At 41.6% G+C, this 15,801-nt stretch overlaps 1 protein-coding gene across 1 annotated transcript in view; it reads left to right on the top strand.

The window, feature by feature from the left end:
- CNTNAP2 (contactin associated protein 2) overlaps positions 1-15,504 on the top strand; it is a 1,613,390-nt gene extending 1,597,886 nt beyond the window's left edge. The window contains exons 23-24 of the mRNA XM_039861152.1: positions 10,622-10,702; positions 14,247-15,504. Of these exons, the coding sequence (XP_039717086.1) occupies positions 10,622-10,702; positions 14,247-14,446 (281 nt within the window). The 3' untranslated portion in view covers positions 14,447-15,504. The remainder of the gene's footprint in view (positions 1-10,621; positions 10,703-14,246) is intronic.
- The last annotated feature ends 297 nt before the right edge of the window (positions 15,505-15,801 follow it).

The following is a 15,801-nucleotide window of genomic DNA, read 5'->3' as shown; positions in this document are numbered from 1 at the left end:
TGGACCTCTCCCAGGCTCTCTGAACAGAGGAATAACTCAGCTAAGTGTCCCCCAAATGCCCATGCGCATAGAATCACCTTGGGAGATTAACAAACACAGATTCAATTCAGTAGGTCAGAGATGAGGCAAGATTGGGGCATCTTTATTTCTAACAGGCTCCCAAGTGATGCTGATGCTGCCAGTTCACTGATCACTCTGTGAGTGTCAGGGACATAAACAGCCCTGGAGCTTTACTTGTACTCTGTAAGTTCGGTGGCTTTCACCTCAGAACCACTGGGACCTGCCATGTGGGTTTTTTGTTCTTTCGCGGGCATAGGTCTTCAACAGTTCTCTCGATTCCTTTCAAGGTAATTGGTTTAATTGGAGTCTCAGCTGTGGTAATTTAGGTTTATATTTTTCTAGAAATTCATGCCTTTAATCTAGGTCTTCAAATTCATTACCATAAAGTTGAACAAAATAAATGTTATAATTTAATTTCCTTTCTCTAGAAATTTCCTTTGTCACAATTTTTATATCATAGATTTTCTTCTCGATTAGATTTTTTTCAAAGAACCAGCTCTGGATTTATTTATTAGTTCTACCATCTTTCTGTTTTCTTTTTCCACTTGCTTTTACTTGACTTCTTTAAATTTATATCCGCTGTCCTTTAGCTTTGTAATTTGAATGTTTAATTCTCTCACTTTCATTGTCGGGGGTGTGCATGTCTCATCCTCCCTCCGAGGAACGTGAAGGAAGTTGACGCGTCTAAGCTCAGCTCCCAGAGCTCTCACGCTGACCCACCTCCAGGACAGCACGTTGCAGATGCAGTGTCTTGGCAGGAGTATTTTTAGCTAGACTTCTATCTACAGGGCCTGAAAATGTTTGGAGACTGCCTTAAGTTGTCACAGCCTTCCCACGTCACGAAGGAACAGATGGCAGGCCTGTGTTGTGCGGAGCAGTGGGGGCCATGGCAAAGAGACGATGGAAGAGCAGACCTCACTCACGGGGCTACGGTGAAGGGCGGTGGGGTCGCGGCCCCTGTCGGCACCGCCCGGCCCGCACACCATCCTCTCATCCCTTGTGCCGCTTTCCGGTTGCTCCATGTGCCTGGCCGTGGCCAGGGGCTGCCTTCGCTCAAAGGTCCTGTTCTTTCCCAACCCGAATTATTTATCTCTCAGAAACTCTACTGTGAAAAAAATCAAAAGGGTCACAAAACATTCAGCTTTGGGACAACTTCTGTGGCCCTTGTTCCTCCTGGGCGGGCTTCTCTTTCAGTTCCAACTTCCCTACCTCCCTTTCTGCCTCTTGCCCTCCGTCCCTTACGGTAGACTCTGAGCACCCATGAGGGTAGAGTCCTCTCCCAGTCCCCCCGCTACGCGCCGCCCACTCTGCTGGGCGTGGTCCTTAGAGGCCCCTCTCCCTCGGTCAGCGCCACGCGGGTCCTCTCAGCTGTTGTCTCTGTCACGTGGGGTTGGGGCAGTGCAGGGTAACACAGGCGTCTGTGTTGCTATGGTGACTTCTCTGTTGTTGGCAGAACCAGTGATTCCAGGAAGTCACAGGATTCATTTTTGCCTCATTCTTGGGCAGCAGAAATGTTATGAGAAGCTCACGAAAATGAAGGAGATTGGAACTTAGTGTTATTTACAGATGCGTCTGTTCCTGTCTCCATCGAGACCCCGTGCTAACTCTTCCTACTGCGCTGCTTTGTTTAATATTCTCGTGTGTCACTTTGGGCCACTCAGGAGACCATGGCACCCTCCAGACTAAGCTGGCTTCACTCTCTTAGCTGACTTATCAGGACTATTGCTGGAATCCCCGGGTGCGAGTTCTCCCAAGGGAAGTCCTGCCGGTCACCACCCAGAAATAAATGCTGGTTCCACCTTTGCTGGCAAATCTGGGCCTCGTGTCCTTGCCTGTGACTTCTAAGGTTGAAGAAACATTATCCAGATGTTCTGACCCAAGGCCATCTGCTCTTCCGAGGAAAGTCACTGTGTAAACACCAGTAGCAAACAGGTGACCAGTTGTCTCACTCATTAGATCTTTGGTTGACTCCCCATGCTCTACACAGACTGTTCAGAAATGTTGAAAGACCAGGTAGATTATTGATTCTGCTGTTGAGTTTCTGCCTAAAAATAACCCTGGAAGGCTTACGGGGCGGGGGTGGGAGAAATCAACTTTATGTTAAAATGTAAATGTACATAAAAATCCATGAGAACGTAGGGTGCAGTTATTTTAAACATAGAAAACGAGATGAACTGCTTTAAATTTCCCTCTTAGAAAAGGCTAAGAGTGGTTTTCAAGAATTTACTTGGGGATTTTAACATTTAAAAAAACAGAAAGGGTGAAGACAGAAATAGCAATAGTTTAAAATTGCAGATGACTTTAGTTGCTGAAACGCTGTCAGTGCTTGGTGTCCTTTTATCCTGACAGTGGCGCTATGCGATATGACATATTAGCCACATTTTAAAGATAAGGAAAAGGTGACTCAGAGGAAATAAATGCCTTCGTGCCCTCAGTAAACACCTGAGTGGCTGCCGAGGTGGCCAGCTCCACGCTGGCTACCTCTGGTCCCTTAGGCAGAAGTCTGAAATGTAGGGACTGCATACACACCTGCTGCTAAATGCACCTTCCCTTTTTATCCACTTTCTTTTTATATGCATATATACATTTTTTATTTATGTATATATGTGTGTACATATATATATATATGAAATAAACTGCATCCAGGACCTCGAGAGCCAATGAAGTATTTGTTCACACTCGGTCAACGTGAATGAGAAGAGCCATACAGGGCCACGTGGCTCGTGCTGGAACTTTATCGCAGCATCTTGATGGCGATGTGGGCCAGCCCCCGGGACGAGTCTGTTTGTGGGGAAACATCGGGAAGCTTTGAAAGAGGGAGAATCTGTTTCACAAGATCCTCTTTGATGACCAGTCGCCATTCCACCTGCCACAAGCAATGCTGTTGTCTTTTGAAATCTGAGGTTAATTCGGGAAGAGAGCAGTTCGAAAGACAATGGAACTATCTAGCGTGGGGTTTGTAGCTTCAGTTTTCTGCGGTCAGCCTTCTAGGAAGACCAGACAGTGTCTTAGGATTGTAATTATAAATTTTTACTTGTGCTTCTACAGACGAAAAGAGTATTTCAAAAGCAAGAGCCCAACTGGGCATTGATAAGAGACTTGAAGTTCATGCGGAATTAAAATTTAAAAGCACTTTAGGTTTGCTCATCCCACGCTGGCCCCTTCGACAGACCACACGGCGGAGCGGCAGCCGGTCAGCGGCCATGACCTGAGTGAGTCCACTGTGTTCTCAGAAACCCTCCTCATCTGTGTACTGCTTTCCAAGCATTTAGGAATAAAAAGGGTCAGTTTTACATTTTGATGAAACAGCAGTTACAACACAGACGTCCATCAAAGCCGAGATCGTGTGAGTATGGACAGCGAATCCGCCGCAGCAGGAGCATATCCATCATCTAAAACTGAAGATGTTCTCTGCAGACTGAGATCTAGAGGTTATAGCAGAAGATTAAGTGTTTTTCCAAATTCATTTTATTATTCACTGTACTACCTTGAAAGATATACGATGATGACAAAAGCAAATCAGTAATATTCAGCTGTTGCCGAGAGAGGCAAATGATGGCCTTTGAATTTACTAAACATTCACAGAGGGTAATAAAAGAAGTCCCTTCATCCTCGTCTGCTTCCTCAAATGATGAAATGTGCCTCACTATTCTCACAAATGATGAAACTCACCTTTTGACTACGTTTTGGGTGTTAAAAAGGTTATTTTCACTGAGCTCCCAAGTCATAAATTCTGGAAGTCCAAAGCCTTTGCCGATACTTGCACGTGCCTGCTGAAGGTGTCCTCTGCAGAAGTCTGAAGGCAATAGCTCCAAGGCCTCCTCCAGACGGTCACCTAATGAACGCTGCTGGTTCCGGCCCACTGTCTCGGAGAAGAGCTGAAATATGTCAGGGAATGTCTTAAAAAGGCATTTTGGGCTTATTCACTGTGTTTAGTTGCTTCTGTCTTCTTACTTTCATTGTTTTCTCAACCACCCTGTCCTCAGAAACAGGCTGTTTCCAGTTCTTGCTAACACTGCTCTGCCGACAAGGAAACCACCGACGGTATTAGCCGAGACCCCTGTGTAACAGGGAGGCTGCAGGACGGAAAGCCAGCTAACGAACGGTCTGTGGCCCACGAGTGCCCATGACATTACCTAACAATAGCTCCGACAACTGACTCAAACAATTATCACTAACATGAAAGAAGATAACAGTTTGCTTCCCTGAGAAATATGACATCTCTGTCTAACGTGGAAAAGGGTACCACATGACTTACCTTAGTGTTTATTTTATGGAATACAAAGTCTGAGCTTCTATCAGTAATGAGCTATTTCCTGTTAAAATGCCTATTTATACCTACTCAGACAGGACTAGTGCCAGCCTCGTCCGGGAGTATCAGTAAATCTTTTTCCTGAAAGGCAATTGAGACAGTTTAGAAGTTGGCTTTTTAAAAAGCCATGGGAGGAGGGAATCTAATAACATCATTTGCTCATTCGGTCCTTTTGAATAAGAGTTGGCATTATTTAAACAATCAAGACATATAGCAAATGATGACAAGTTCCTTCATTCTGTGTCTTTTCACCTAAGTAATATCTTTGATCGCTGGATTGCCACTTGCCCTCCCTGTTAAGAAGCTAGAAATGTAAGGCTTGTTTCACTTCCCAAGTCAGAAGCCAAAGATTCATAATCTCTTTCTCATTTGAAGTCAGAATTTCCAGCTGACTCTCCCTCTGTAGAAACTGAGGTGAAAGTTTTCCGCACAAACGTGAGATTGAGGCTCACAGAGGTCCACGCAGGCTTGGTCCCTGGATGAAGACCTGATGGCCTCCAGAACCTCTCCCTCCGGAAAGTGTGACCAGGAGCAGCCCCCCCTCGAAAACAAAACAGCGCCCCCTCATGTCTACAGCTTCTTTGTCGACAGCCATTTGTTTTCATATCTGTTTCTAAAATATCAGTCAATGGCGAATGGCTAAAAGAAATTATCTGAAAAAATAATTTTCTGTCATAGAACTCAGATTTGAAGGGAGAAAATACAGTGAAATGAAACAAAGAAGCTGGGATGAATAAAGGCAGACATACATCACTTAGCCGAGACCCCACTGCAAAAAATAATGTTGCGATTTGGATTAAATTATAATTAATAACAGCGGTTTTGTTGGAATGTTTCAAATTATCGCTTTAGATGCTGAAGCTCAAGTAGTTTCCATGGCGATATTTTCTCTAGGAGATGTCAGCTACTATCTAATTTTTTTGTCCCTGATATATGACAACCTAAAGCTTTTAGTGCCTTTTATTCTGGGGGGGTTTATGTTAGATCATCTCAATTTATTTTTATATGCATTTAAATGTGTGTTTTATTCGTAATTGGTTTCTGAGCCTCAAGTCTACACTTTTACATATTTGAAACGTAATAAATAATAACAAGTACTTCATTTATCTTCTGTATTAAAAAAAAATGCTTTATTATTCTATCTTCTCCCTACCTGCTCAGCAGGACAGGCAAGAAATGTGAGGTTAAAGAATTCAAATCTCTTTTAATATTCTGTTCTTACAACTGTCTTTTAACCCAGTTTTTTGTACGTAAGCACCTGCCTTGAAAGGTCTATTAATTTTACATATTCTCTAAATGCAATCAAAAATTACACCCTGACAGTAACGTTTTAAAGCACAATGAGCACTGTTCTCGCATGTGTTTCTGTAATGGTGATAACCACCCCCCTGACTCCCATGCTGGCTGGGCCCAGGAGGGTTCGTATGTGGGACCGGGCCTGTTGGGTTTTCGTCCTTCTGCAGTGTTGCTTTAGATCTTAGTTTACCTTGTGGTTCCGCTGATACTGTAGCCTCGCGGAGTTATCCTTCGTCAGATAAAACATCTCTTCATGCTGAGCTTTTGAAGCCCAACAAGTGCAGCCAGAAGCCTTTAGGTAAATTGCTGGCGTCTGCAGACAGCCCACTGACCACAGAGAAACGACTGGGCTCAGATGTTGTCTTAAGACCATGCAATGATGTTGACAGTTTGATTGATCCAGTGTAGACCAGTCCCTTCTCATCACAGACAGCTCAGCTTAGTGTTTCACAAGTGGTTTCTGGAGCCAGTTTCCTGGTTCAAACCCCGGCTCCACCACTGACTGGTCACACACCTCAGACGAGTTCTTGGTTTCCCGAGGGGATGACTGTGCCCACCCCACAAGGCTCACATGAGGATGGAGCGACTTCCCCTAGGCCTGTCCTCACAAAGTTTGTGTGTCGTTACTTCCTTTTTCTTTTCAACCTGAAGATGGAAGAAGATGCTTCTCACGTGGAAGACAGAGACAGGGACCGGAAGAATGTCTGCATGTTCGAGTGTGAACACAACTTGTATCTGAACGTGTTGGGGGCGTATGACCCATTAGCCTTCTCTGGGCGAGAAGGGCGACGGTGCAGATGGGCGTGGAAGCCTCGGCCGGGCCCTTCGTGAGCGTGCACCTGGGAGCAGACTCTGCCACCAGCATGCCTGCCGCAGCACGTTCTGCCCGAGCCGCGCCGGGTGGGGGAGGGGAGGGGAGCGGATCTCTGGGTGGCGCAAAGGAAACACACAGTCTGTCACTGTAACAGGGACAACCAGACAGACAAGAAGGATGTCTGCAAGGGAGAGACGCAGAAATACCCACGCTTCTAGGAGACAGGAGATCAGAGCTGGACTAGTGCCACGCTTTGGTGGTCATCACCACGTAGCATCATCTGAGGACCCAGAAGAAAAGTGCGTGGAGTGTATAGTCTTTGCCTGTTTGATGCACGTCTGGTCTTGAGACTGTCAATATCTAAAGTCTGTTTTGGTCCCCACGGCCTTTCCCAAAATATAGGTTCCCTGGTGCTCCTCTAGAATTGCTCTGCTTGCCTAGCAGACTTGGAGGCGGGCATGGACCATAGCAGCAGAGTGGAGTCTGTGTCGTGGGTGAGGTTGTACTCTGGTCTCAGGTGTGTCGCTTGGTATCCATGTTTCTCTGCATGCATTTCCAAGAGGCTCTTGGTACCCAGGGGAAAGGACAGTTACAGTGAAATCATTTGAAACATATCTATTGAAATACTAATCATTCTGTTGGCCAGGGTAAAATGTATTTGCTTCAAGGGAGTAAGCACTGACACGTATTAGGACAGCCAGGCTTAAAGTATAAATAAAGCCATGAAAATAGGGATGTTCATGCGAAAAACAGGACCTGCCCTTGAATTTCATAAAGGCTTCTGTCATACCTGAGGGTTTTCTGCTGATTGTTCTTGGATAATAACCAAAGACTAGTGGACACAGGAATCGTCCATAGCCTTTCTGTAGTCGATATGTTCATTTCCTGTGTTGGGAAGAGTAAGAATCCTGCCTTGCTTTAAGGGTTGAGTTGAATTTAGGCAGCCGACTTTCAGAATACCTGCATGGGAGACTTCGTTATTAGCAGAGGAGACACAAACATCTACACACCTCTTAATGGACTGATTTTAATTACAGTCATCCAGTTAGCTACTTGTCTGCACTATTTGTCATTGGTACTACAAATGTAATTAAGAATGGCCCCTGCCTCTAAGAGGAGTGACAAGAATTAAGATTATAGCCATTGAAAAGAGCGACAGACACATAATCTGAGGTGGCTGAGGGTAGTTTCAGGGAAAAGATAAGACTTGATGGACAAAGAGAGGAAACTCACACCAGATGTCATGTAGATGAGCCAAGCCACGTCGACCTGAAGCGTCAGGAACCTGTGAGCCTAAAATGTTGAGTTGGAAAAGTGGCTCCGTGAGTGGAAAGGCAGGAGAGAAAGTCAGCTCAAGGGAGCCTTCTGATCCCTGCCTAAGGATTTGGATTTTGTACCAAAGGCAATCCTGGGATATTTTTTCATGATCTCTTCAAGCTCTTGTCATTCTCCTTGGATCACCTTAGGTCACATCCACACTTTCCACTACTGTTTTTGTCAGTAACTTCCAGGGAACCAGGGAGAAGCATATCGATATCTGTTTTTCTGCAGTTTTGTGGCCAAGGACGCAAAACCATACAGTAGGCTACAGAGAAACTATGCTATTTGCTACATCCACGTTACCCGAAATAGAAAAGTAAACAGTTTCATAATATTGTGAATATTACACAGTAGGTTAATAACAAAATTACCATTGTGATTTTTTTTGTTACCAAATATATTTTAAAGGTTCATATTATTTAAAGGAGGGCAGGAGATTCGTGTGTGTGTGTGTGTGTGTGTGTGAAGGAGATGAGAACTATGACCCCTCTCAAGACAGCCAAATGTGTAGTAGGTCTCCCCACCTAGTATCCTATAGGTACCTCAAACTCAATATGTCCAAAACAAGACAAATTTCCTTCCCTGTCCCCTAAAAAACCCCTTCCTCTCGTAGGCCTTGCCCACGCTGAGTGTGTGAGAGCCGGACTTCCTCCACAGCCCACCTGTCTGTCCCCTCCTGGCCCTCAGAGGCAAGGTAGGGAAGAGTATTGACTTGGGAATTAACCCTACTTGGGTTCTGATCCCAAGCCTGATGACTTTTTAGAAGGACATGGACAAAATAGTGTGCAGGGAAGGGTAATTACAACATGAAAAGGCCTGGAAACTGTGCCAAAGATGGGCAGTGAAGGTGTTAGTTTTCATCCTTGAAAAGCAGCTCTCAGGGAATTGCGTGCATTAGTAACCTAGCCTTCCTGTGCTCTGAGTGCATGAGCTACAGTGTCGTATCTTCAGAACAATTCAGACAGTTCACTATAGGTAGATCAGGTCATAATCAAGACCACATCTTGCTTTAAGTCAGTGTTCTGACTATACAAACCAGACTCTTCAATGAGGCGTGGAAAGCTCTCATTACTAACAATTTTTGTCTATTTCATTGTTCACGGTGTATCCCCAGCACTTAAATGCCTGATATATAGTATGCACTCTACAAAGATTGAATGAATGAATGAATGAATGAATTTGTCACATCTACTAATAATACTTCTCTGAAAAGAAAACTCAGATTTAAAGAAGAAAGCTGAGATTTCTAAAAATATGATATGTTTTTATGTAAGCCAGTTTTATTTGTGCAGGGAATTTTATAATCAATCTAATATTGCAAGATCAGCCTATAAAAGCGAGAGCACCACATTCTTGGGCCGATGCTTGGAATTTTGAATATTAGTCCCTTCTGTCTACCCAGAAAATCCTGATGGGGCACAGGACAGTGACTAACTGCACTTTGCTTCACGTCGGCTCTGCCTGTTTTCCTACCCGTCTCACTAGACTGAGGACTGGACCAGTTAAAGCAAGCAAATACCACTGAAAGGTCTCTTCCACATTCACCAATTAAAGATTTAGGGGAATGTGAAAAGTCCAGGGGTTCAGCATTCTCTTTCATGTGTTCCTTTCTTCATGTCTGTGGGTTTAGTCAAATCAATGGGTGTGCACGGCACTGATGGCTGAGCTAATTTAGAGTACGAAACCTCTAAGAAAGGATCATTTCCCCTAAGTAAGTATATCGAGTCTAAGAGAAAGGATTGAATGACATGTGCTGGTAGAATCTGGAGTCTCCCTGTTTGGTTCTCATGTTTCCTGGGGAGAAGTAGGAGAAAGGGCTCTATCGACTTTTCATCCTTATTCTGTGGATTCTTGGAAGTCCATAGCCCTGGGAACACGTGAGCCTTAGAAAAACTGAGATTCTCCCTGAATCGTAGCACAAGCCTACCTCCTCGGTGTGAACACAGTTAGCTCTGCCAGATGACTACTTGTGATTTTGTTTACGTTTAGTTATTGCCATCCAATAGCCACACCTCTGATTAGACTAAGGCAACCCGCTGTGGCAGAAGCCGCTTCCTTTGAGAGATTTACCTCAACCCTCAACTTCTCAAGCAGAAGTCCAGAAAACATGGAATCATTTTTGGAGCTGAATTAGCTTCTGTGGATGATGATACTCTCCTGACTTACAGATAGACTTCAGGATCTATTTGCTTTTTGTGTGCTTGAAATTTATTTTATCTTTGAGAAACATCTAAAGTTAATACAGCTGATACTTATTTTTTATAACAGGGAAAGAAATAGAATATTTATTAGGCAATGAATATTCTCAGCTTTTATGAAATATTACCCCCTTACACATGCCTAACATGTACAATGTTTTATTGGAGCCATGTAAATATTAACTTAAATGATTACTTTTTAAACTAATGCCATAAGCTGTAAAAAGCTCGACTATAAATTTATCCAGTGCCACCAGCTGTGAATGGGATAAGAGAGGACAGGAGGCAGATTTCAGCCTAACTTAAGGAAAAGTATTGTGATACATAAGCTATCATGGGAACTGTCGCAAGCAGCTCAGGTAGTTTTAGATTCTCTAATGTTCCTCCAAAGGGGGGATAGACCTTACCTGAGCTTTGTGCAAAGGGAAACAGCAGGAACAGGGATGGACATTGCTGCGATTCTCATGGGAAACTGTAGCAAAGTGGGCACATCTGAAATGGGGATCTCATTTGGGAAAACAGGAAGTGTTGAAGAATTATATGAAAAGATAAGTGTCAGATCATGTGGGGTTAATGGTGTCCTTGACTCTCCTGCTTGACTTTCCATTTCCTTCTCTACAGCCAGTGCTGATTTTCCATATAATCCAGGACAAGGCCAAGCTATAAGAAATGGAGTCAACAGAAACTCGGCAATCATTGGAGGTAGGTGACACACAGGACAGGCCTTCATGGGGCTACTCACCTGTGGAAAGTAGTCATTTTTAATAAAATCATAGTCTAGGGAATAAATGGGTCGTCTACTTAAATATGACTTCTGATTGTAAAATACGGATATGGAGAAGCTGCGGTAAATATAACCTGGCTGCTTTGTAATGCAGACTTGTAAAAAAAAAAAAAAAAAAGAATGGTAGTGGCGAGCCAGCCAGAATCTAAATATGCAAGTAGGTAGCCAGTGGCAATAGCTAGGGCATCTCTTTATTCCCTCCGATCTCTCTTTATTCACATCCTCTCACATCCTAAGTGGTCCAAGATAGCTTACTATAAAAATGGGAAGCATGGAGTCAGTCTGGTTTCAGAAAACTAATAAGCTGGAGTATGTAAGATAGTCCGGTCTTCTCTTCTCTTCCTGCATGATAATTAGACTCTCCTGGCACAGTCCCTCCTTTTTGGCTCATTATGGATAATCCTGTTGCCCATCACCTTCTTCTCTCCCTGCCTCTGCCTTGTTTCACAGAGATTTTTCCTGCCTCTCTGAGTATAGCTAATACTATAAACGTATCAAGGGACTTTAGACCCAGCCAGTTGATGTGGCTTAACCAGTAGGTTTTTTTCCACATGAAGAAAGTAGATGCCTATAAGAAACGTATATGACAATAAAATCAGAATACATTCAGAATGCTGCTTAAATCACATGTCCAAAATTCTAGTATAATCCTTATCTTCATTGATTTTTGCCTTTTTCAAGATCAACTTTACTGAAGTATAATATGTCCTTATTTAAGTGTAACAAGTCAGTGACTGTTGTCACTCATACATCCATAACTACCCTCCGCAATGAAATACATAACGTTTCTGTCTACGGACGGCTCTCGTGCGCCCTCTGCAGTCCGTGCTTTCCCCTGGCCCACTCTCAAGCAAGGCAGCCTCTCTCTGCTTCTGCTCACCTAGGTTACTTATGCCTCTTTTAGAGTCTCATATAAATGGATCACATTGTATGTGCCTTTTTTCTTTCACTCAACATAATGTTTTTGAGATCTACCCACATCGTTGCATGTTATCAATAGTCCATTTATTTTTATGGCCAAATTGTATTCCATTGAACGAATGTACTATCATTTGTTTTATCTACTCACCTGTCGATAGGTGTTCGGTTTGTGTCCAGATTTGGGCTATTTTGAATAAAGCTGCTGTAAATACTCTTGTACAAGTGTTGTGTGAACATAAGTTTTAATTTCTCTTTGGTAATTCCAAGGAGTGCAATTGCTGAGTGTTATAGAAAGTGGATATTTAACCTTGTAAGAAATTGCTGTCCAGTTTTCCAAAATGGTTGAACCACTTTACATTCCCATGATCAATATCTGAGAGGTCAAGTTGCTCCACCATCTGCAGCACTCGGTATTGTCAGTCTTCTTAATTTTAGTCACTCTAGTGGGTGAGTAGTGGCATCTCATTATAGTTTCAATGTGAAGTTTTCTGATTACTAGTAATGTTGGACATCTTTTCATGTGCATCCTGCCACTTGTAAATCTTTTGTGAAGTATCTGTCTAAATTATTCCCCATCTTGTAATTAGTTGGATTGTTTGACTTCTTGTTATTGAGTTGTAAAGGTTCTTTTCATATTCTGGATACAAGTCTTTTTTCAGACATATATAATGAATACTTTCTCTTTGCGACTTGCCTTTTCATTTTCTTAGAGGTATTTTTTGAAAAGCAGGAGATGTTAACTTTGATAAAAGTTAATCATTTATAGTTTGTGAATTTTTAAATACTGCCTAAAAAATCTGCCTACCACAAGATTGTAAGGATTTTCTTCTATGTTTTCTGTTTTATAGCTTTAGTTTTTATTATTAAGTCTATAATCATTTTGAGTTAATGTTTGTATATAGTGTGATATAAAGTCATTATTTTACAAATGAATATCTAATTATCTAAGACCACATGTTGAAAAGACTATATTTTACCCAATTTAATCTCCTTGGTACTTTTGGGCAAAAATCAATAGGCCATATATGTCTATTTTCTTCACTCTATTTTGTTTTGTTGATCTATATATCTTTCCTTAGCCAATACCGTGCTTACTTTATTGTTATATCTTTATAATAAGTAAAGATATAACAATAACAACAGTCTCCAACAAATAAATTGGAGAACTTACACAACTTATTTCAAGTTGTGTATGTTCTCCAATTTATTTGTTTTTCGGAATTATTTTAGTTATTCTGGGTCCTTTGCATTGCCAGGAAAAATTTAGAATCAGCTTATAAATTTCTACAAAAAAAAGAGTTTGCTGTGATTTTCATTGGGATCGCGTTAGATCTATAAATGAACATTTTAACAATATTGACCTTAAACATGGTATAGCCACCCATTTATCTAGGTCTTCTTTAATATCTCTTGGAAAGGTTTTATGGTTTTCAATGCACAGTCTTGAACAACCATATTCAATTTGTTGTATTATAAATGGTATTATTCTGTTACTTTTATTTTCCAAGTGTTTCTTGCTAGTGTATAAAAATACAATTGATTTCTGTATATCGACTTTGTATCCTGTGTCCTTGCTAAATTTACTGTTAGTTCTGACAATTTTTTTGTACATCCCTTAGAATTTTCTGCCTAGACAACCACATCATCTGAGAATAAAGAAAAATTTTACTTCTTCCCAATCTGTACAGTTTTATTTCTTTTCCTTTTTTTATTTCACTGACTAGGACTTTCAGTACAATTATGAATAAATGTTCTGAGAGCTGATATTCTTGCACTGTTCCATACTTAGAAGAAAGGCATTTCATCTTTCACCATTAAGTAGGATATTAGCTGTAGTTTCTCATAGATCTCCTTTATCTTGTTGAGATAGCTTCCTTCTACTGATCGTTCCCTGAGAGGCTTTATGATAGATGGATGTTGAAGTTTGTCATATGCTTTTTCTCCATCTATCGAAATGATCATATGATTTTTCTCCTTTATTAGCTAGTGCGGTTAAATTACATAGCTTATTTTTAATGTTAAACCAATCTCGCATTTCTAGAATTAACACAATTTCATTATAATATATTCTTTTTTACATATTGCTGGGTTTGATTTGCTAAAACTTTATTGAAGAGGAATATTACTCAATAGTTCCCTCTTTTTTAATATCTTTGTCCTGGTTTTAGTATCAAGATAATACCGGCTTCATAAAATGAGTCAAGTAGTATTTCCTCCTATTATCAGAAAGATATGTAGGATTAGTAGTATCTCCTTCAGTCAAGTTTGTTAATACTGTTTCTGAAGTCTTCTGAATTATTACTGATTTTCTGTTTAATTGTTCTGTCAGTTACTGAGAAAAGAATGTTGAAATCTCCAACTATAACTGTGAATTGATCTGATTCTCCTTTCAGTTCTATCAGTTTTTATAGTTGTTGTTTTGCAGTTTTGTATTTTACATGGGAGAGGGTGGTGTTTGAGGGGACCGTGGCGAAGTGGGGAAAAGAGCGTCTGAGGGGTGCGTAAGGTTCGTTTAACCTCTGGTTCTCCCGTCTCCACCAGGGGTCATCGCCGTGGTGATTTTCACCATTCTCTGCACCTTGGTCTTCCTCATTCGCTACATGTTCCGCCACAAGGGCACCTACCACACCAATGAAGCGAAGGGGGCAGAGTCAGCAGAGAGCGCAGACGCTGCCATCATGAACAACGACCCCAACTTCACGGAGACCATCGATGAAAGCAAAAAGGAGTGGCTCATCTGAGGGGTGGCTCTGTGGCTGTGGGATGGGGGGGATTGTTAGGGGCAAGGGAAAGGGACAAACGCACCCTGCTTCACACTCTTGAGCACATCCTTAAAATATCAGCACAAGTTGGGGGAGGCAAGCAACAGAAAATTCTTGAGACTGATTACCACAAAAAAAATACTTTTTAATATTTCTTTATAGCTGAGTATCGAAACAAAGTAATACAAAAATGCTTTTAGAGTTTCAGCAATGGTTGAAATTTGTAGGTAATATCTGTCTTATTTTGTGTGTGTTTAGAGGTGTTCTAAAAACCCATGGTAACAGGGCAAGTTTTCTACATGTTTAAGAGCCCTTAGAATGTGGACATTTTTTCTTGAGAAAAGCTGTTGCACATCCATATGGCCTCCAGCATTCTCTCCCTTTTGCATCTAGTCAGCTTTTAATGGGCTGTTGTAGTTACTAGTTCGTGTCCATATAATGTTTCTTCTAGTGTCCTATAAATTGGAGAAGGAGAAGAAGGGGCAAAGAGAACCTGTCATTTGCCAGTTTGCAAAGCGACCTCATTCAATGCCAACTTTCTCACAGTTCCTGCCTGAAGCAGTTGAAGAAAGAAAGTACATGGCACCTGTTGGTTACAGCATAATCAGCACCACGGAGAGAGCCTTAAGAACCGGAGCAAGTAGTTTCATATTGGGTGGTTGGTTTTATTTTTCATCGAATTCTACAAGATCATATGGCTCCATGTATGTAATCTTAGACCTCTTCAGTATCTGTAACTATCAGTTGTAACTGGCTGTTGTGAAAGATTTTTCTTCCGCTTTACCTTCAACATACTGGGTTGCATTATGTGTATGTGTAAGCACCTCACTGGGCAATTAGAGCCAGATATTACGATTTGTTTGCTCTGTTTCTTTTATAATTGCAGGAAGAGTATGGACACGTTCTAGTGAATGGGCAAATTAGGTTGTTCTTATTTTGCTTTAAATCTCTGGTTTTTAAGCCCCTGTGACAAAATCCTAGCAGACAGTGTCTTCTGAATGGACACCCACAATAAAGCCAAGTTCTGATTGCTATTATTATTTTTCTTCCTCTGGAGTCATATGGGAAACACTGCCATGTTTTAAGTCATCTATTCCATGTACTGTGTTCCATCCAAATAGACATGGTGCCATGATTCAGGGAGCTTCGCTGGCAGGTGCATTTGAACCTTAAGTTCATCACAAAAGTCATAACCGATTGTCACTTCTCAGAAAATAGATATGTCTAGTCAAGCACACCTCAGTTTAATCAGGAACTTTGACCAACTTATTCCAACTAATAATGCATTGATTTTATTTTAAAATAATAGATTTTGTCTGTAAACCAATAAGACA

This window comes from Pteropus medius, unplaced genomic scaffold (genome assembly GCF_902729225.1).
Source record: "Pteropus medius unplaced genomic scaffold, Ma_sr-lr_union100, whole genome shotgun sequence".
Taxonomy (NCBI): Eukaryota; Metazoa; Chordata; class Mammalia; order Chiroptera; family Pteropodidae; genus Pteropus; species Pteropus medius.
This window is presented reverse-complemented; position numbering and strand designations above follow the sequence as displayed.